Consider the following 21,590-nt stretch of genomic DNA (forward strand, 5'->3'; position numbering starts at 1 on the left):
AAACCTGCCTCCCCATCTCACGCCCATCACATCCACAGTCCCCACTCCTGCTCTAGTTCAGGGCCAAGACTCCAACCCATGGTTGTCTCCAAAGGAGGCAGCCTAGGGGTCATCTCAGAACTTCATGGCCTTTAGCCCTGCCCAGGAGTCCCCTCCCTCCTCCTCCTGGAGGTCTCCCTGGCCCCAGCCCTGGCTCATCCCCTTCCTCCCCAGATCTCTTTCTGGGTTTGGTGGATTCGCAATCCTCAGGAGGGGATTCAGGCTAGTTTGGCCACTGGAGGCTGCACAGTGCAGTGAGTTCCCCAGTGGACATGTGCCCTCGGTAACAGCACTACCTCCTGGGGTCAGCTGTCTGCCTTTGTCACTTCCACTGACTCATGACGGCCCAAGAGGACTTCCTGACTCGTGTACCACCTGTTGACTTTTGATGAGCTGTGAACCCTCCTTGCTTGTTGGAGGAGTGAAGATGACTGATGTACTCACTCCCAGCCCTCCTATGAGCTCAGTGCACACACACACACACACACACACTGAATCCTGCCCCTGCAGCCTCCATGCCCCCCAAGCCTAAAGTGGGATTCTTTCAATTCTTCCAAAGGTGAGGCAGGGATGCAAGGCCCATTTTAAAGATGGGGCAGCTGAGGCCTTCAGATGTGGCCAAGGCCACAGTGAGTCTTGGGGAAGGGAACCTGGGAGCTACAGCCCATCTCCTGACGAAGATGAGCTTTCCCAAGGCTTGGGCCAGGGACCAGAAAGACCAGGGTCCATCACCTGTCCAGGTGTCCAGGCCTGAACCAGGTGGGCCACTGCACTCTCCTCTCTCACATCCATCCAGAGTCCATGTGGGAGCCCTTGGCTGCCAGCTTTGGGCACAGAGCCAAGTGACACCCGTAGCACTCCTGTGCTGACCCCTGTCTCCTTGCCTCCCCAGGGTCAGCCAGATAAACCAGGACCTGGCCTCCCTGGGGCTGCCCATCACCCCACTCTCCTTCCCTATCCCATCCGTGATGAACTTTGATGTTCCTCGGGTCAGCCAGAACGGGTGCCCTCAGGTATGCTCCTTCCCTCATTCACCCTCTCGCTGGTTCATACCTCTGGTAACTCACCCACCCCTTCCGTCGTTCAGTCAGTCAGTCGGCTGTTCACGTGACTGTTGAGTAGGCATTTACTGAATCCTGCTGTGTACCCAGGGCCATGCATGTCTGTGTTGGGGAGAAGCTGCCCTCAGGACCTCTCTGTCTGCGGAAGAAAGGAGTCACGTGTGAGAAAGTTAAACACCAACATAAGATAACATTTAATCTAATGACAAACCAGGACAGTTAGAGCTGTAGAAATCAGAGGAGAGAAGACACAGAAGGACAAATACTGTATGATTCCACTTACATGTGGTACCTAGACTAGGCAAACTCACAGAGACAGAAAGTGGAATGGTGGTTGCCAGGGGCTGGGGGAGAGGAGAGTAGGGAGTTATTGTTTGATGGGTACAGAGTTTCTATTTGGGATGATGAAAAAGTTCTGGAGATGGATGGTGGTGATGATTACTCAACGTTGTGAATGTACGTAATGCCATTGAATTGTACACTTACAAATGGTTAAAATGGGGGCTGGCCTGGTGGCGCAGTGGTTAAGTTTGTGCCCTCCACTTTGCCAGCCCGGAGTTCACAGGTTCGGATCCCGGGTGCGGACATACGCACCGCTTATCAAGCCATGCTGTGGCAGGCATCCCACATATAAAGTAGAAGAAGCTGGGCACAGATGTTAGCCCAGGGCCAATCTTCCACAGCAAAAAGAGGAGAATTGGCAACAGATGTTAGGTCAGGGCTAATCTTCCTCACCAAAAAAAAAAAAAAAAAGGTTAAAATGGTAAATTTTATGTTATGTATATTTTACCATAATAAAACATTTTTTCAGTCAGAGGTGAGGGGGATGTGAAGCCTGGGTGATTAGGGCGGGCATCCAGACACAGGACTACTGAGTTTTTAATAGGAAGGGTTGGTGCAGGGCGAGTGAGAACAACAAGAGTATAGGTGTGGATGCGCAGGAGGGCGGAGAGGAGGGTAGTGTGTTTGAATATGTTGGGGAGGGGGTGCAGATCATGGCTGGGTCCAGCAGAATGGCCAGATTAATCTCTTCCCATAGTCTGCACTTCAGTGGGAGCTTGCCCCATATGATGGTCCCAACATTCCCAGGGGCCTTAAAGAAGACAAGGGTGTCTGGGAAGTCCTTCCTGTTGTCTTCCCACCAATGTTCATGTCTGGCATGGCAAATATAGAATGAGGCACCCCTTCAGAGCCCCAGCCTTCACTTAAAGGCAAAGACATTTGAAGAAGGCTCAGACACGGACAAGAGTGATGGTGGCAGGGAGGGGTGGGATGAAGGGGGGACCCCAGGGACAGAGGCTTCAAACTCAAACCAATCCTCAGCCTGATTTCCCCAGAGTCATCTCATCCATGGCCCCGCATTTGCCCAGAAAATTATGAACCTATCAGCAGGCAGTCCCGAGGGGCAGCAGGCGCTGGCTGCTTTAATGAGGGAGCCCCCTTCCCACCCCCAGGCCCTCTCTGGCTGCCTTTGCTGCCTAACTAGTCTGGGTGGGGGAGGTGCCCCTCGCCACAGAGACTTACGCCCAGTGCCTCTTGCAGGTGTGGGACTCGAGGCCAGGGGTCCAGCGATGGCAAGACACTTGCTGAAGGTCACCCAGCACCATGGCAGTTGGGCCAGGTTGAGGACTCACTGGCAGCCGGCACAGAGGTGCCCAGGTGCCAGCAGTGAGAGGACAGGGGCAGGCTTCTGTGGTACAAGGTGGGGAGAAGGAGGGAGTGACCAGGGTGGAAGGTGCACCAGTCAGCAGCCCTGGGCTCAGAGCTCACACAGACCCCTGCCCCATCCTGTGAACTTCAGTCCCCTCATCTCAGTCGAGGGAGTGGGGTTGGACTCGGTGATTTCTGGGACCTGCCTCTCTGACACCCTGGGGTCCCTTGATTCCCATGCCCAAGCACTGTGGGCAGCGATCTGAGGGCCTGGCAGACCTGGGTTTGACCTCTGCTCTGTGACTTAACTAGCTGTGTGACCTTTGGCGAGCTTCTCAAGTTCTCCGATTCCTCATTCCTACCTTACTGGGCTGTTAGGAGAACTTAAGGGGATAACCCCTGCAAAGCGTCTAAGGCCAGGGTGGAAGCTCAGTGGGTTCCATCCCTTTTGGAGCTGCCTCTCCCCCAGTGCCAAATGCCCCTCTGAGGCCGGCCTTGCCTTTGCCCTTGTTACATTTGCCTACAAGTAGCAGAAACGCCAACTCGCATCAACTTAAACTCTACGGATGTTTATTGTCACACATCACAAGGGGTCCTCATGTAGGATGCTGCCAGAATTAATTGATGCGCCAGCTCAGCAGCTTCCTCAAGGACTCAACATCTGTCCAACATCCCTGAATTGGTGTCTTCAGCTGGCCAACAGCTCCTGAAGGCAAAATGTTCTGGACACTCAGTCCAGACGTGACCAAGACCAGAGGAAGACGGACCCTCCCCTTCTTGCACGTGGTTTTTGTGAGGAACTGGGAATCTCCCCATCCGCCCCTCTGCAGACCTCCTCTCTCGCCTCATTGGCCAGAATTGGGTCACATGCACTTCTCTCAGCCAATCACCGAGGAGGGGTGTGGCATCACCTTGCACGTAGCTAATGCAAGCAGGTGTGGAGGAGGGGACCCCTTGGACCAAAGTGGGTTCTGTTGGCTGGGAGGAGGGAGGGGAATGGTTGAAGGGTAGGATGCCCTCACCCCTCTCGGAGCCTGGTGATGGCAAAACCTGCACTGTGATGGGTTAAGAGGTTGGTGGGCCATGGGGCTTGACCTGACCCAGCCTGCAGGACCCGATACAGCGTGGAACTTAGGAGTTACTCCTACCCGGAACCCCGCACCCGGCACCTTTGAGGAGGCCTTTGTCCAACAGTCTGCTCCTGTTGGCCTGGCCTCCTACAGAGCTAAGGCAGAGCTCCTGGCCGGTGAAACAGAGCAGTGGTGAAAAAAGTTGTCTGGGCCCACTGTCATCTCCTCCTGTCTCAGCCCCCACAGCCAGTCTGTACCTGAGCTCTCCTGGGGCCCCTTCCATGCTACAGACCCTGCCCCAAGGCTGGCCTCATCTTCTCCCGCCTGCACCACTGCAGCAGCTTCCATTCGGGCCCCTCTCATCCATCCTGTGAGAAGTAGCTGCAGCATCCCCCGACCCAGGGCTAGGCCCTTCCCCTGGACCCCTCGTCCTTATCACCAACAGGACGAAGCCCTCACTGTCAGCCAGGTACACAGGCCTTGTCTCCTCCAGCCGCCTGGCTCACTGTTCCACCTCACACAGGCTTTCTCTAGCTCTGCTGGATGACTGGCTGTTCTGCACACCCATCCTGTCCTCTCTCACCTCCCCCTCAGCCTGGAGTGGCCTTCCGGCTTCTTACCTACTGCACGATCCCTCAGGTCCCCCCTTCCCCAGGTCACAAGTGATAGCTTTCTCCCCAGGCATCCCATCTCCCAAAACTCACAACTTGCTTAGGCCTCTGCATGGGTCACAGGTATGTGTGTGTGTGTGTGTGTGTGTGTGTGTGTGTGTGTGTGTGTGTCCTATTCCCTTGGAAGATGATGAGCTCCAGAGGCGAGCGGGGGCTGGCTCCAGCTCCCCCACAGGCCCTGCAGCACCCGAGAGGCATCCAGCATGGAAAAGCCCCCAGTCAACATTTGCTGAGTTCAAGTGAAGTGAACTTCCACCTTCACAGCAGAATATCCATTGTCTCCTTCAGTCCTCACTACAGCCTTTCAAAGCATGGAGCATAAGACATTTTCCCATAGGACAATGACAAAGCCAGGTCCCAGAGAGAGGAATGGGCTTGCCGAAGGCCACACAGTGAGGTTGAGGCAGACCTGGGCCCAGAGCCAAGGGGTCCTAACTCCTTCGAGGCCACACCCAGCATCAGCTGCTGGCAGTACTCTTCCCAGGATGCCACCACTACACCTGGGAAGAGCAGGCAGTGGTGGGTGTGGGTGTGGGTGTGGTGCGCCGCGGGGGAAATGGAGGAGGGCCCATGGGCCCATGTAATGAAGGCCGTGTCCCCAGGGAAGGCAGATCTGCCTCAGTGGCTGAGGGTTAATGGCTTTGCTGAAGATCACAGCTGAGGGTTAATCACATTCAATTCCACAGCCCACCAAGGACTTTCCCATCAGCATCTGTGGGCAATGGCCTCCCCCCCCACCCCGCCCCTGCCCCTCCCCCACATGCCACCAGCACCTTCTCCAGGGCCCTGGCATCAGGCTCTGAAGGGGGTTTAACCTTGATTCCTTGCCTCCTCCCATACACACACAAGAGGGGCTGACCCTCCCTCCCCAATTCTAGGTTTGAAGGGACCTGTCCTGGGGGACTCATCCTGGGACACGATTCGGGGAAGGAGCTGTCCTTACTGGGCAGGCAGACACCATTTCTTGCTTTGTAGACTCCATTTAGATGCATTAATAGGCCCCAGAGAGCACAGCCAGCATCCATTAAATACGCCTCTTCCAGGGTAGGAGCAAGGATCGGGCAGCAGGGGACTGACTCACAGGTCAGTCATTGAATGCCCCGTGCCTGGCAGATGGCCCGGGCTATGTGGATGCCCCTCCGGCCCAGGAGAATGGGGTGGCTCTGGGATGGGCATGGTTTGGGGATCAATCCTGAAAGGCCACTCCCAAGTGCCACAGAAGCAGCTTCTGTGGCCTGGCTTGGTGGCCAAGTGGCTGTCCCTGAGCTGCCACCAGAGCCTGCTCTCAGGAGCACTCCCAGTCACCCCAGTCACTGTCTCTGTGTTCAGGGCCCCCTGGCCCCAAAGTGACTGCAGCTCATCTCCCCAGGGGCAGGGGCAGACACAGCTGAGCCTCAGGCTGGGCCTCCGAGAACAGGAGCAGGCACATTAGTGTGACAGGCATCAGGGCCCTGCCGCCACGGGGCGGGGGTGGACCCGCACTGATATTTTGCCATCCTGCATCAACAGTTCCAGGAGCTGGTGGTGCATTTGTGCTGACCTTTCTGAGTGATGACTGATTCCCGCAGGGGAGCGGGAGGTGGGAGCGGCTGCCGCTGTTGCTGACAGCCCCTGGCTGGGGGCAGAGAGTCTACGCTGATGACCCCCAGCCCCTCCGTGTGTTGGGACCGTGCAGGGCTGCCAGCTGGGTGTTACAGGCTGATGCCCCCGTGTCCCTTCCAGCCTTCGCAGATGCTGGGCCTCCTCCACCTGGAGTCCCTCCTCACTCCAGGTGTCCTCTGCACATGCCACGCTTGGTGCCACCTCCACATTTTTGCTTAAGCTATTTTCCCACCGAGAAGACCTTCCTTCCTCCCTTCCTCTGGTCCTGCTTCCTTCAAGACAGCTTTTCTGATCACCCACAGGAATGTCTCATATAGCCCTTTATTAGGGGGCTATAGTTAATGCTGTCTTATTTCGTTGTTTAAATATTACCTACAGGTGTACCCCAGCCGCTGGCTTCGCCTGCTATCAAGTCCCCCAAATACCCCATGAAGACCTGTTGTGGGCTCTGCAAGGGTCTGGGAAACCTGTGTGAGGCAGAGAGAGGCTGTGACAAGGGTGGAGGTCGTGTCTAATTTGGCATCTACGACACCACCAGCCATGGGTCTGAACACTGGTGCAACTCTTAGGAAAACAGTCTACCCACGATGAATCCAGTGCCTTAAAATACGCACGTCCTTTAACTCAGCAATTCCATTCTGGGTACTTGTACTAAGGAAATAATTTGAGATACAGAGATATGTGTCCAAGAACATTCAACGCAGTGTAATATAGGAAAAATGGGAAGGGGGAGACCAGGGCATGTGGACATGACAGAGTGTCCTGCAGCGACTAAAGTAGTGGCTAACAAGTGTCACTAGGACTCTGGGTAGGCTGAGGTTCTAAGAGTAAATGAAAAAGGTGGGATGTTAGGATGACAATTATACAAAATAGGTGTAGGAAAAAAGCTAGAAAGGAACAGAGTCTTATGAACTGTCTTCAGTGTAGGAATTTAGGTGATTTTTTTTCACCTTTCTACTTTTCCATATTTTCCAAAATTTATTCATTAAGTGTGTGTTGCTTTTATAATTGGGACAAACGTATGTGGCATATATAGATACATACAACCAAATATCCAGACATCCCTTGATTTGGGGGAAGCAGTGGCCCCACCACCTGCTCCCACCTTCTCCTTTCAGCTGTCCAAGCCCGGGGGACCCCCAGAGCTGCCCCTGTGGAATCAGTCCTTCCTCTTCCAAGGCCGAGATGGAGCCACCAACTTCTCAGAAGACACAGCCCTGGTGCTGGAGTACTACTCCTCGACCTCAAGTGAGTGCCCACTGGTGCCGCGCCAGGGCAGCCACGCATCAGGGCATATGTATGAAAGGGTGTTCAGACCATCCTGCAGGGATGGGTTAAGGGGCCCGGTACCAAGGCAGCCTCCCAGTGCACATAGACAGGTAGGAAGGACCTGGCTGGCTTCTTTGTCCAAAAGGCAGCTCTGTGGCAGGGGCCGGGACACGTGGGCCCTCTTCCCGTACGAGATCCATGCATTTTTATTGCACCGCCCCCATGTGCCTCTCAGTGAGGAGGGTGGGAGTGGAGCCCTCAGGGCTGACATCCTGGTGGGAGACAGGATTCAGAGACCAGCTGATCCACAGTCTTAGTTTCACACTGTAAGAGTGAAGCCCCCAAGGGGCAGAGACAAGAGAGATCCATATAAATACCCAGAGACAGAACTATGTTTAGAGTTCGCCTTGAACTCAGGAAGCCCTGAGGAGAGAGGAGAAGGAGGATATTTGTGCAAGGAAAGGCCAGGAGGCAGGAAACAGATGGACGGTGAGGATGGGAAAACTAGATGTTGGGTACCAAAGGATGGGGCCCGGGTGGGGACTCAAATGCTGGGATCCGAGAAGCCCGCAGTGGGGGCTTTGGTGGGAGCCCCAGCTGGTCCTCCCCTCACAGTGAAAGGCAGTGAGCCATGGACGCTCAGCAAGCCCCTGGGCATCTCCGTGTTGCCGCTAAAGAGCCGTTTGTACCGCAAGATGCTGACAGGGAAAGGCCTGAATGGGCTACGCGTGGAGCGGCTCCCCATCACTGTAAGTCCCCCACCCTGGACCAGGCCCATGGCGGGCCCCCTGCTCCTAGCCTGCCCCACTCCATCTTGCCCCACCAACATGGTGAGTCTGGCTTCTCCAGCAGCCTCCACTAGGGAAGCTGACCACTTTTGGGTGTGAGGAGCTCCTCTGAACACCAAAAATCTAGGCTTTTGATGAAATTGCCCCTGAGCAACTTGGAGAGAAGTGCAGGGCAGCCCCAGGGGAGGGCAGCAAGAGCTCAGGCCTTGAACCAGCCAGACCTGCATTCAAATCCTGACTTGCCCTAGTCCTCACTGTAGAAGCTGGGGCAAGTTATTTAACCTCCCTGAACCTCAGAGTGCCCATCTCTAAAATGGGAACAATATGCCTGTACACGATCTTTCTGCATAACAAGAGTCAAGAGTCCAGGCTCTGGAACCAGACTGTCTGGATCCAAATTCTGGTTCCACCACTTACCAGCTTACATGACCGTGGGAAAATTACTTAAAGTTTCAGTGACTCAGTTTCCTTGTCTGTAAAATGGGTTCATAGTAATAGTACTTTACTCATAGGGTTGCTGTGAGATTTTTTGAGGAAATACCTGCAAAGCACTTAAAACAGAATAAGTTCTCAATAGGAATTAATACATTATTATCATCATTGTCTATTTCTATGCTACCTTTTTCTCTAAAATACTTCTGGCCATCCTGATGTAATAGACCTCAACAAGTGAGAGCTTCCCCACTCTGCCAGGAGGCAAGTCTGGAGGCACCAATCAGGTCTCCAGTGGAGTTGGGAAGAGTGGTGTGGAGGTGGTGAGGGTGAGCAGAGATAGGAGACCAGCACCCGCGTCCCTCCCACTCTCCAGGCACAGCCCCCAGCAGACACCTTCCTGGGGAATCCAGGACAGGGGGTGGAGCAGAGGCAGAAGCTGCCCTGGCCAGTGTGGTCCAATTGTTCCTTTTCCCTCCCCAGGACACCAAGCTGAAAACCATAAATGGTGAGGCCCCCACGGTGGATCTCGCCTTCCAGCTGCTCTCCTCCGAGGTAAGGCTGTGGATCAGGAGAAGTTCCAGCTCCTGTAGCCCCTCAGTGGGTTCCAACCTCCTTCATAATAGCTGGTCTTTTTCGGGGGCTGGGGCCAGGGGCTTCTGGAAGGAGGGGTCTGCTGCTTTGGGTGAAAATGTCTGACGGTCATTTGAGGCTTCAAAAAACCAAAGAGAAAGCTGAGATTAGGAAGAGAAGAGTTGAGAGCAGAGGGCCTCCCAGACCTGGGAGTCAGTCTCTAACCCAGCCCAAGCCAAGCCTGGCTCACTGGGATCAAGGTTCTACAAGGGTGAGCTAGGATATCCGTTTCTGTTGCCATGTAACGAACTACCACAAACTTAGCAGCTTAAAACAACACCATTTATGTGCTCACACTTCTACAGGTAGGCAGTCTGTCAGAGCATAGCTGAAATCAAGATGTTGGCAGGGGCACCATCCTTTCTGGAGGCTCTGGGGAAGAGTGCACCTCCAGGCTCATTTAGGATCTTGTCGGAATTCAGTCCCCTGCAGCTGTAGGACTGAGGTCCCTGGTTCCTTGCTGGCTGTCAGCTGGGAGCCTCTTTCAGCCCCTAAAGCCCGCCCACATTCCTTCTCACAGTGGCCTCCTCCGTGTTTAAGCCAACAGGCATGTCGAATCCCCCGCACACTTCAAAACTGCTGACTTCCTCCTCTGTCAACCACCAGAGAAAACTGTGCTTTTAGAGGGGCTCCTGTGATGAGGTCAGGCCCCCTGAGGATCGCCCCTTCTTAAGGTCAGTTGTGCCACATAATCACAGGAGTGATGGCTCATCATATTCACAGGTTCCAGGGATTAGGGTGTGGAATCTTGGGGGCCCATTCTTGGAATCCTGCCTCCTGCAGCTGGGTTGGTCCAAGTGGAAAGATAGCAGGGGCTGAGCCCTGCCCAGTGGATGGGCTCTCTCTGTCTAGCCAGCTACACCTGGGCTCTGAGTCGAGATTGGACCCTGGTCCTTTGGCTCCAGTGCACCTAGCAGGCACCTGCTGGAAGTTTTCTGCTTTCCTCTCTGTGATGCTGAGCCAGGCATGAAGCTGGGACGTGAGCAGTTTAGGACCGTGAATCCAGGAGATGCCTACGGGGGCTGATGTCTGGGTCAGCCCACTCCTGCCAGCTTCCCATGCCAGGAAAAATAGCCACCAGCTCTGGGGTAGTGTTTGGCCCTGTGACCTTACCTGTGAAGAACACAGGGAGTTCCATGGTGTGGGGCGTGTGGGGTCTATCTGGGAAAGTACCAGCCCCAAAGTGTCTCCCCACAAGGCCTGTGGTGTGTGCCTGAAACCTCCCATTAGCACACCCCAATGTGGAATGTTCTGCACTGCCCTCTGGAGATTCCTCTCATTCCTGGGTGGGAGGGAGTGTTTGGATACTCCCTGACATCCTCCCCAACCCCCGCACCAAACCAAGTGCAGGACCCGGGAGGTCCTGAGAGGGGAGGACACAGAAGCAGCAAAAGACCCCAAGAAAGGGGAAGCAGGGTCCTTTGCAGAAAAATGTCACAAATTTCCCAGATTGGAGCTCAACCCTCCATGGCCGCTTCTTGAGGTCTGGTGTCTCCCAATGGCCACTGCCAGCCCCTTCCTTACCTCCCCCCTGCCTCCTGCCCCTTCACTGGGGCACGAGTGTCAGAGGACCAAAGGGAGCGCCATGTGCCCCTGGTCGGGGCACTGGGGAACCCAGGCAGGCAACAGGCAGGTGGGCAGGACACTTCCCCAGTTGCCCAGGGGCTGGGCACAAAGGTCTCAGTGATGAATTATTCACCGGAGCTGTGCTAAGTGCAGAATTAATCCCTTTCCTTCCAGCTGGCGGCCTCACTAAATTATCCCTCCAAGTCATGCGGGAAAACGCTGCCGAATTCATTTAGCTGCTGAGTGTTTTGATCTGGGCCTTGTGATTTTAGCTTCCCTTTTCCCCAGCCCCCTCCCCCTGCAGCGGGTAAAAAAAACATTCGGTAATGGATTTCCGAGAAGAAAGGAAAAGAAAGGGGATCAAGACTGGGTGTGTACAGGAAAATAGCACTAGAGGAAATTCAGATTCTGCAGCCAAGAATTCGTACACACACTTCTACACATACACACTCACACAATCACATTCAAATGCCCAGACACAGTCACATATGCACAGACGTGCACACAACGCACACACACACCATTTTGCAAGGGTGCACACATTTAAAGCATACATACATGCTCCCACACCCATGCAAACTGACACCAGACGTTTTCACACCCGTGCTGGCACACGCAGAACCTAAATCTCTTTGTGGCTAAACTGTTTCTTGGTGAAACTCTCTGAGAATTGGCCAATAACTGACTTGCTTTGATTCTAAAATCTCAAAGTCCAATTTGGGGGCCTGAGTATGAAGTACTAATGTGGGTGGACTCAGCATAAGGTTCTTGCAGCCGTAGCACCCACCCATTCCTTCTTTTATTCCACATATATTTGACGAGGACCAGAATTTTGGCTGCTCTCGTGGATTGCAATGAGGAGAGGGAGGGGCCGTCGACCGGGGAGCCCATCTGCCTTGAATTCCCCGTCAGCAGGATTGGACATGGCTCTCTGCTAGCATCTGAGCCTCTTGGGCCTCCTTCTCCCTGAGGGGTGGTGGGAGAGTGTTGAGAATTGAGGAATAGGTCAGATGGCAATGCAGCTAAGTCCAAAGGGCCCATCCCCGGCTCTGTCCTTCACCATCGCCTTCACTGTCACCCACCATTGTCCACCACGCGGCTGCAGACAATTACTGGGCACGTGCTATGCAGCACATACTGTCCTGGGTTTTAGGAATCTTACACTGAAGAAGACAGAAAAGGCCCTGCCTTCATAAAGCTTGCATTCTTAGAGAGCAAAGAGTGCGGACCAGACAATGAACAAATCAATCCGTGAGCAGATATCAGCTGGTGATAAGAGGCCTGATGAAACCCAGACAAGGTGACAGGCTATTTAGACTTGATGTGGTATCTGAGTAAGGTTATGAGCCAAGCTGCCACAACAAAGAGACCAGGTTCCTTCCATCTTATTGTTCCACCTAAGGCGTCGTCTGCTAATTCATGGTGGGAGGTACCTGGCCTTCGTCTCTGCAGTCCAGCCTGTGGGAGGGCAGTGGCAGACCTGGGAACAGAACCATGGACCCTTCCACTGTTTAAACCAAACACTGCTCAGAACTCCAGGAGCCACTGCCTGAAGCTTGGTGATCTTTGAGTCCTGTGGACACTCCAGCTGCAGTGGGGCTTGTGATAAGGGGCCTTTCAGGGGCCTTCGTCCATGTGGCTAACAACTCCATCTTAGGGGCAATTTCGTGCACATGGTCAGACGTGCTGCAGAGAGGAGATACTTCAGGAGAGACGCATAAGCATATCCTGTTTGAGAACCTCCTGCTTAAGGACACAACCTCTTTCCCACAGGCCTCCACGTCCAGGAAATTTGGGCACAGGCCGTCCTGGTTAATTGACATTTTGGTGAATACAGTCTCCACACACCCACTGCTTGCACATTACCCATTCTCAGAGATCTAGGAACAAGAGCATTGTGGAATTTCCCAATAGGCAGAGACTGCAGAGGTGTCTCTCAACAGCCCACCCTGGGCAGGAATCTCCTGACAACATCCACCGTGGACCGTCATCCCGGCTTCTCCTCTTCTTGCCATGACAGGGAGCTCACTACCTCCTAGAAACAGCCCATCTCATGGCTCAGCTACAACCGATAGAAACGCCCACCCCACATTGAGCCCATTCTGCCTCCCAGGGCCCTTCCTCTGCCCCAGGCTCCTGGCTCTGCCCTCTGGGGCTGCAGTGCAACCCCGACAAGCCTCCTGTACTGGTTCTGGGGACACTGGCACAGGGTCAGCTGTCCAGCACGCTATCTCAGTGAACAGCAAGAGGGGGTGGCCTCCTAGTTCGGGCTATTGTGCTTGAAGCTGGTTCTGTTGGTGATGGGTTAAGCTTTTTCCCTCTGGTGGGATTCTCTATGGGCACCTGCTGCTTGGAGTGATTTGCCTTAAGCTGGAGTTGTGTGTGTAGATGAACACACGTATAACTACACATAGATACACAAAAACTAGAAAAACACCGCATAGGGCTGGCCCCATGGCTTAGTGGTTAAGTGTGCGCGCTCCGCTGCTGGCAGCCCAGGTTCGGATCCCGGGCGCGCACTGACGCACTGCTTCTCCGGCCATGCTGAGGCCGCGTCCCACATACGGCAACTAGAAGGATGTGCAACTATGACGTACAACTATCTACTGGGGCTTTGGGGAAAAAAATAAATAAATAAAATGAGGAAAACAAAAAAAGAAAAACACCTGCATAGACACAGAAAACTTCCCTTTATTGCGCATTCAGTGGGGTCTTGGAGGTCCCTTAGGTTCTAAGATCTGTGAGCCTCTGGCTGCTCCACACATACGTACACGAATAAACCTTTGGTCTCCTCCAGTGCCCCTCTGATGTTGGCCTCTTCTCTTTGAAGAGTATGATCCGATCCCCCAGGAGTCTGTGCTTCTCTGGGCTAAGCAGCCTGCTTCTTTTAATGAACTGGTTTCAAGATCCCACAGCATCCGGGTGCCCTCCAGCTTGCAGACAGCCTCTTTTAAGTGAGGCCCACGACTGACCAGCTTCCCTCGGCTGACCCATGTGGATTGTAGCCTGGCATGTACACAGTAGGTGCTCATTGTGTCAGTCCCTTCCTCCCTGCCTGGAACTGTCCCTCCTGTGAGGTGGGACAATTCCATGCAGTCATCTGGGTCTTCAGCAACATGTCCGCTCTTGGGGCTGGGATTTGGGATCTAGTCTTGCCCGGGCAGGATGCTAGGGCACCGGGCAGAGGTAGGGCCTCTCAGATGGGTGGCCACACCCTCCTCATCCCACAGCCCTAAGAGATGCTGGAGGACCTGAAACCCACTGGCTTCCTTGGATTTTGGCACAGGCAGGGTGCATTTGAGGAGAGGAGGATGTGGTACCTGCTGCCACCCACTGAAGGAAGGGGCAGTTCCCACTGTCCCGTCTGACCCTCCCTGCTCCCTGTTCCCCTCATAGGGAGGGGCAAGGTGGGTCTTTGATGCCATGCAAAGGGCTGCTCTGGTATTTTTATTCAAACTAGTTACAAAGCTCTCTCTGGAGACCAGCCTAGAGTGGGGACAAGTGGCTGTTTAGCAAATGCGGAGGGGAGGGCAGGGGACAGGCAGAATCATGCTGGCTTTTGATGAATTTTTATGGATTTTTTTGAAAGCCACACATGACAGCCCTGGGCTGGCCTTCAGAGAAGCCCCAACACAAACCTGCCTCCATTTCCTCACCAAGCACAGCTGCCTGGAAGGCCCAGTGTCCAGGATAGCACAGCAGCCTCTTTGGCTTGTTCTGTCCTCTAGAAGGTTCTCTCCCCACCCCCAAGGCTCCAGCTCTGAAAACACTACCATAAAGATGATGATGGATCCAGAGAAAGAGACTCTTTCCTGTCCCACAACCTTACAACATCCCTGCCTGTCTCCACTCCCCAAACCCCCTACCCTCCCTGGCCTCTCACTCTCCCAGGCCAGAAGGCAGGAGACAGACCAACAGGCCTATCTGTCCCCTGCTCACAGGTACCCTTTCCCCCACCTGCTCGGGTTCTAGGCCCAATTCAGAGATCTTCCCAGGCAGCCAGAGGAAGCTGGGGACAGGTGGATGAGAGGCGAGAGCCTGTTCTTTTCCAAGGCCAGCCTGGCCCCTCGCTCACGGATGCTCAGTGTTGGGGCAGGGCTTGCCATCCCACCATAAGAGGCTCCTCCTGCTTTTCACAATGCCTGAACCCTTCTCAGTAGTCCTCCATGCCTTGGGGACAAATATTGCTCCCCCATAGTCTCTTAGTTATCGTGTAACTCTCCCCATGCTCCCCGCCTCAGGGAGGTAGTTTGACACTCCTTCCAACACATAGGGTTCTACAGACTCTACTTGCTCACTCCTCATGACAGGGAGCTCGTTACCTCCCAGGAAGCCCTCTCCAGCCTCTGTGAGCTCCCTTGCAAACCTCTTCCTCTTGCCTCTCTCCACTTCCCTCCGGCCCTGCATTTTCCTTCCTGAAGAAAGAAAGAGAAGGCTCCAGAGAAGTCAGCTCCCATGCCCATGTCAGCCCTGCTGGGTGTTTGCAAACTCATTATGGCATCTCCAGCCTAACCAGCTCTCCTTCCTCTGACTGCTCTTTGTTACACTGCATTTCTGCTTCTCGTCCTCATGGTTATCTCCTCTTGACAATGCTCCTCTTAAAATGTCCCCCAAAACTGTGGGGCTGGATCAGCATTGGTGGGTAGAATAGGACCATCAGCTCCTTTCTCCAAACACATTCTCCCCTTTGGTGCAGCCAAAGTCTATCATTTGCTTTACTGTTTTTACTAACCAAGGCCACAGTGTCCATTTAGAGCCTGGAAATCCCATCTGGCATGTGAGCCCTTGTCAGGCAGCACATTTTCACCTTGAACCTCTGCTGCTCTATTTTAAATGTAGGCAGGGTGTCACTTCCCTGGGGTATTTCATCTTCTTCTCCTCAGCCCATTGTCTGGGCTTGAGATCATTCTGGGCCCTGATTTCATTGCACATCACATTCACAGTCCTACCTCCACCCCGACCCGAGGCTCCGGGTTATCTGTGGGTGTGGTCAGGACACTTCCAGTGCTGCAGTGTATGCTAACAAGCATGCATCCTTAGATCTGGGTTTGAACCCTGGATATTCCACTTGATCTTAGCCACCCTGAGTTTCACTTTCCTCATCCATAGAAGGAGGTTGTGACCCCTACAAGCAGGAATATAGTGAAAACCGAATGAGGGAGCGTGTAAGTGCCCAGCACAGTGTCCTGCAGACACTCAGTAAAGAGAGTGCTTAGTATTGTTCACCTGAGTTGCTGACAAACATGCTGAACTCATCAGGGATGAGGACAGGGCTCCTGGGGGAAGGGGGACAAAGAAACCCTGCTAATCCATCTCTCTGCGCCCGCCCCTCATGACAGCTGCTCCACCAGATTCACATCCATAAAGATGTCAGGAGGCCTTGTCAAGTGCTGAAGATAAACGTCACCAGCACCACATTTGGTCTCACAACAGTTTTTCAGACAATGAAGAAATGGAGAAGAGACAGACAATCATCTCTCCAGAGGCCAGACTTGCTGAAGTCCCCAGTATATGCTGCCCTGAGCTGGGGGCTGTGGAGGAGATGCAGAAAGTGAAGACTTGCTTCCTTGCCTTTGAGCTCCCAGGCCAGGATGGGCAGGGCTGGACCAAGAGCCATACTGCAGGCTCATCCCAAATGCCTCACCAACCACAGGACCACGTGTTGCCTTGAGAATGTGAGCCTATGACTCCCAGCCACAAATGGAGTGTATTGGGTCAGGATCCAGGGATGGCTAAGGAAACTGGATATTCAGGCCCTCCCCTGGCCTGCTCTGCTCTCCGCATGAACCCAGTGCATAATCAGCGGATTGAAGAAGGGGGAGGGGACGAAGGGAGAGACAGGGCAAAAGCTTCCAGACCAAACTGCTCAGAAAGTAGGGGCTGCTCTTGGGTTTCTCCCCATCTCAAAGTGAGACTACCATAGCCTAGACCTCCCTTCAGCCAAACCAGATGCACCTCTTGTCCAACCAATTCAGGCATGAATTCATTAACCATTTATTACATCCCTAACCTATGCTAAGCAGTAAAGCACTCAAGAGATCATCACCACCCATCTTGCTAAGGGTTCTCATTGAGGTCGGTGCATTGAGCATACAAAGGTCAGGGAAAGAGTCACAGAGAAGCATGATTTGAGCTCTGCCTCAAAGAGTGGCTTGAAATTGGCAAGGCAAGGGTGCTTCAGGCAGCGTGACCGTAAGTGCAAAGCCATGGAGGCATGACCGTGTCTGGAGCACATGGAACATAGGCTTTTGTGGGCAGTGAGACTGGAGAGTTAGATGGGGCCTAGATTGTGGAGGGCCTGGATGCCAGGATACAGGGTTTAGACTTTGTCATAAAGTGGTGGGAAGCTAAGGAAGGTCTTTGAGCAGCAGTAGGATGTGATCTGACCTATAAGTTAGAAAGGTCCCTCTGGATGTGAATAAAGGGAACCCAAGGAGAAAGATTAAATGCAGAAAGACCAGGTTTCAGGCTAATAAGAGTGAGCCCACAGCCTATCCACTGAGCCATAGGCAGGACTCTATTTAATTCTAAAGTCCTTGCCAGAATTTTTAAAAATCCTTATCACTGGCTCCCCTCCCCTTACCCATTGGGCCCTTTTGGCTGGCAGACAGACTCAGAGCTTCAAACCCCAACGCAGCTGCAAGGCCATGTGGGATGCCATGAATGAGGCTTGCAATATGCAGGAGAGGCAGCAAGCCCTCTTGGAGGGGCCCGTTGTCTGAGCCTCGCTTTCAGCTGAAGAGATAAGAACCTACAACTGCGGCCACAGGAAATGACAAAGCAGTGACTGATCGGGGAGCCGCTGCACAGGGCTCATTATGGTGCTTGCCAGCGGGCGAGACACCCTTATCAGGGAGAAAATTGCATCAGGCCTCCTGAATTACTAGCGATTGGAAGCAGATTTCTTGGGACGCACTTTGTTAGATACCTAATGAGCGGGATACAGGCGGGCAGAGCCCAAAGCCAGCGGGGCAGGGGACAAATGTCTTTGTTAAATAGAATTTGTCAGTTTCCGCTCCAGGCTCCCTGGGGAGGGTTCAGGGCCAGCTAATTGAATTAAGAGCATGTGCGCTCTAGCGAGAAGGCTCAGGGCGGGGCCAGAGGCGGGCGGGCCGGAAGGCAGGCATTTTCAGCACCAAGGACAGCAGCTGCAACCCTGCCAGTCTGTAATTGCCAGGGCAGGCTGGAACTGTTGCATTTTGCATGATCAGGGATCTAGGGGATGGAAAGAGTAGGAAGGAGGCAGAAGATGTTAGGGGAGAGGGGGAAACAGGTGACCCAAGAAGCCTCAAGCCTGTGATGCTATTGGCCTGGTCTGTCTCAACAGACCCTCCTCTGCAGGCAACAGTGAGGGCTGAGAGGCGTGAGGAAGGGGTGCCTTCTCCCCACTATGGCACTCATGTGGTGAGGGGCAGCTGCAGCAGCACAAGAGCAGTGGGCTGGGCTCTGAGTCTGAGCCAGTGCGTGGCCATGCATCGCTTTGAGCTTTCAAAGTAGGTCTCCAATTACAGCCCTAATGAAGCAGGACGTGCTTCAGCCACGGAACCACAGAGTGAGGGGCCACTTGTCAGCCCCAAGCTGCCTCAGCAGGCAGGGAAGGGCCTGCCAAATAGAAAAGCAAATAAGCAGGTTTATGGGGTGGGCCAGCAGCCCCCACCCCCACCTGGAGGAAAGGGGGAGAGCAAGGCAAGGCTGAGCCTTTATAGGGAGGAGTTAATCTCCAAGGCTTCACCCTCTCCTCATCCCCATTTTAGCATTGTCCCCCTCCCCATCCTCCTGCCTGACCTGCCACCTCCAGCAGCCTGGTCCCTCCCTCTAATCTCAGACAAGCTGCCTTCCCAAGAGGAGAAAGGAGAGGGGGGCATGATCCGCTCCCCAAACGTTGGCAGACTGAAGCTGAGGAGTCTGGAGAGGCAGGGTTAGCCCTAAAGAAAGGGAACTATCGGGGGAATTTAGGCACTGTGTGAGACACTGTGGTCCACCTGGTGCCCCTCACCTCACATGAAAAGAGCAGCTGCCTCTGGACTTCCCTGTGGGGTCTGTATTATGTGGACATCTAGATTTTTCTATAAAAGTCACCCACCCACCTTGCCTCCAACCCCGAGGCCAGGCTGGATCCTGGCAAAGTTGATTGGGGCAGGGGATTGGAAATGTGGGCAGGAGACCTGCAGGGCTGGGGGTGTGATTAGGAGGTACTGGCATGAGGTAGCTGTGGGAGCACATACAGGCCAGGGCCAGCTAGGGATTGGGCAGAGCAGAGCAGAGCCACTGAGTCTGGTCAGGGCTAGAGGAAGAGCAGCTGGGGGTCAGGAGGGGGTGGGATGGGCAGAATAGACTGAAGTCCATAGATACTCTGCCGTTCCTTCCCTCCTTCTCAGAACACCTCTCTGCCCGCCAGAGACTGGCAGGGTGAAGGCACTGGTCTGGACTGAGGGATCAGTCTCATTTTTATTTTATCTTTGTGATGAAATTAAATGAATTATATGTAATAAATTTCAGAATCCACATCAAAGTACCTAGTGAGTGCCCAGCTTTGATCAGGGGCCCAATGAATGTCACCTCTGGGTCGCTGAGTAGACCCAGCTGGTCCTGGGGCCACACAGGGTGGATGTCAGGGAGACAGGTTGTGGGGGAGGGGACTCCCTCAGCAATGTGTCCCTGCTTTCAGAACTGATGGGGGCACCTCTGGAGACCTCTCCCTTGATTTCATTACTTCTACTTCCTCCCCTAACTGGATTAGATAGCAGTCTATGAAATCCAGGGCATTGAGATTGGCTTTCTGCCTGGAAATGAGGAGAAATGTCATTACAGGTCCTGAATCAGCATCTCACCCCAGCCCCTCGGGCCACCTGGTCAGTGGGGAGTTGGTCTTTGCCCTGCCCCGGCTAGTTGTTTTTTCCTTCATTCTCTCCTGTATCCATTCACCTACTCATCCATCCAATATGCATCTATAGTTCTCCTTCTGCAGCCAATCTGGTGTTCAGCCGATCTAAAGTGGAGACAGATGTGGTGCTTTTTCCTGTCTAAAACACGCAAACAACCAGAAAACCCCAAACCATCTGATTCAGATGCCAAACAGAGACACTGGGCATGTTCAGTGGGGAGGCTCCGAATGAATCTTGCCCTCCCTGAACCACAGCTACTGAGAGGAGCAGGTGAGAGAGACAGCCAGGCCTAATACCCAGGGAGAAAACAGGCCCAGAAGTCTTGGTTATGAAGTGCAGTAGGTGCCAAAGTCAGCCTCGGGGTCACCCAGTGCTTCACTCTTCCCATTCCAAGAAACTTCATATGGCTGCTTTCTCTTTGGAATTATCTATCCTTGTACCCATTTGACAGGGGGCAAAAATGAGGCCCAGACTGGACTGGATACCTCTGTGCTTGTATGACTGTCCCTTACTCTACTGACACAAGCCTGAAAAGGCTTCATGTTAATGAATTTCTGCACACCAAATTTTATTTTAAAGGGGCATAAAGAAATCATTATTTGAAGGATCCCAATAGTAAAGTGAAGCGTCCTTGTCCCGATTCATCTGGTTCATATGTGCGGGATTTCATATAGAGCATCCGTTTAAGGAGTGGCCCACCTGCGCTCATTCTCCCTCTGTTTGTTCATGGTCAGACATCCAGGCACCTCTAACCCTGAGCACATCTGTCCTGGTTGGAACTGTGCTCATTGTTCTGTTTGCTTCTAACACAACACTCTAGACAGTGGCATATTTGGCTGCTGTTTGGCCAAGACAAATTCCAACAGCTAGTATAGAGTGGAAGTGAGTTGCCCTTGAGGTCCCAACGAACCCTGAGACTGCATGATTCTTTGAACAGTCGACATGTTAGGGCTAACCATGAATTTCCAGCAGCTTTAAAAGTAACCTCTCCCTAGGGGGAGCACAGACCTGTCCCTAAGCCCAAGGACTTAAAGTTTTTGTCAGAGGAACAAAAATGGCAAATAAGCCTGAAATTAGAGAATGGTGTGAGTGTAGAGAAAGCCAGCTGCTAGGCTGGAAGAACTTAGAAAAGCTTCGAGCAAGTGTGGGCAGAGACCATCAAGGCTTCCTGGACGGGCTGGTATTGAGTGGGGTTGAGTTCTAGACAAGCAGAGATGAGAGCGATAGTTGTAGAAGGAAGTGGAGAATAGAGAGAAGAACATGGAAGAAGAAAGAGGCCCATCCGAGTAGAGAGAGAAGAGCCTGTTTAACGGGTGATAAGATGAGAGGATGACAGAGGAGACGGAATGGAAAGCAAGTCTACACAGCAAAGGATGTCAAAGGAGTGTGGCGATTTCAGAAGCTGTTGGTACTGCACCAAGGGTGGGAGTCATTGATGGCGTGATATTTATTCTTGCAACATGCTTATTGAGCACCTACAGTGAGGCAGACACTAGGAATCAGCAAGGTCCCTGCTTACATGTAACTTACATTCTAGCGTGGGGATTGGAGGAGGGAGGCAGACAATAAACAAACACATTTTCTAAAAGTTGATTTTCTGGTAGAATAAGTACTTTGAATACAGTAAAATGGGATAATGTGACTAGAGAGTATATTGGAGAAGGGGTTACTTTCTATAGGGCGGGCCTCTATCTCAAAGGGCAGGGCCTCTCTGAGAAGATCACATCTGAGCTGAGACCTGAATGACGAGAGGGGATAGCCATATGAAGACCCATGAGGCTCTCTAGGTAGACAGAACAGCAGATGCAAAGGCCCTGAGCCAGGAAAGTGCTTGGCTTGTTGGAGGAATGGCAAGGACAGTGTGATTAGGTCTCACTGAGCAAGGCGGGCAGGTGGTAGGAGGTAGACAGCGGCCAGGCCTGCA

The 21,590-nt window shown here is 53.2% G+C and overlaps 1 protein-coding gene across 1 annotated transcript in view; it reads left to right on the forward strand.

The window, feature by feature from the left end:
* CCDC33 (coiled-coil domain containing 33) overlaps positions 1 to 21,590 on the forward strand; it is a 106,517-nt gene that overhangs the window by 46,833 nt on the left and 38,094 nt on the right. The window contains exons 8-11 of the mRNA XM_087428692.1: positions 932 to 1,052; positions 7,212 to 7,341; positions 7,978 to 8,111; positions 9,066 to 9,137. Coding sequence (XP_087284818.1) covers positions 932 to 1,052; positions 7,212 to 7,341; positions 7,978 to 8,111; positions 9,066 to 9,137 — 457 coding nt within the window. The remainder of the gene's footprint in view (positions 1 to 931; positions 1,053 to 7,211; positions 7,342 to 7,977; positions 8,112 to 9,065; positions 9,138 to 21,590) is intronic.

The sequence above is a fragment of the Ceratotherium simum genome, chromosome 3 (genome assembly GCF_057802395.1).
Source record: "Ceratotherium simum simum isolate JZ-2026a chromosome 3, ASM5780239v1, whole genome shotgun sequence".
In the NCBI taxonomy this organism is placed as follows: Eukaryota; Metazoa; Chordata; class Mammalia; order Perissodactyla; family Rhinocerotidae; genus Ceratotherium; species Ceratotherium simum.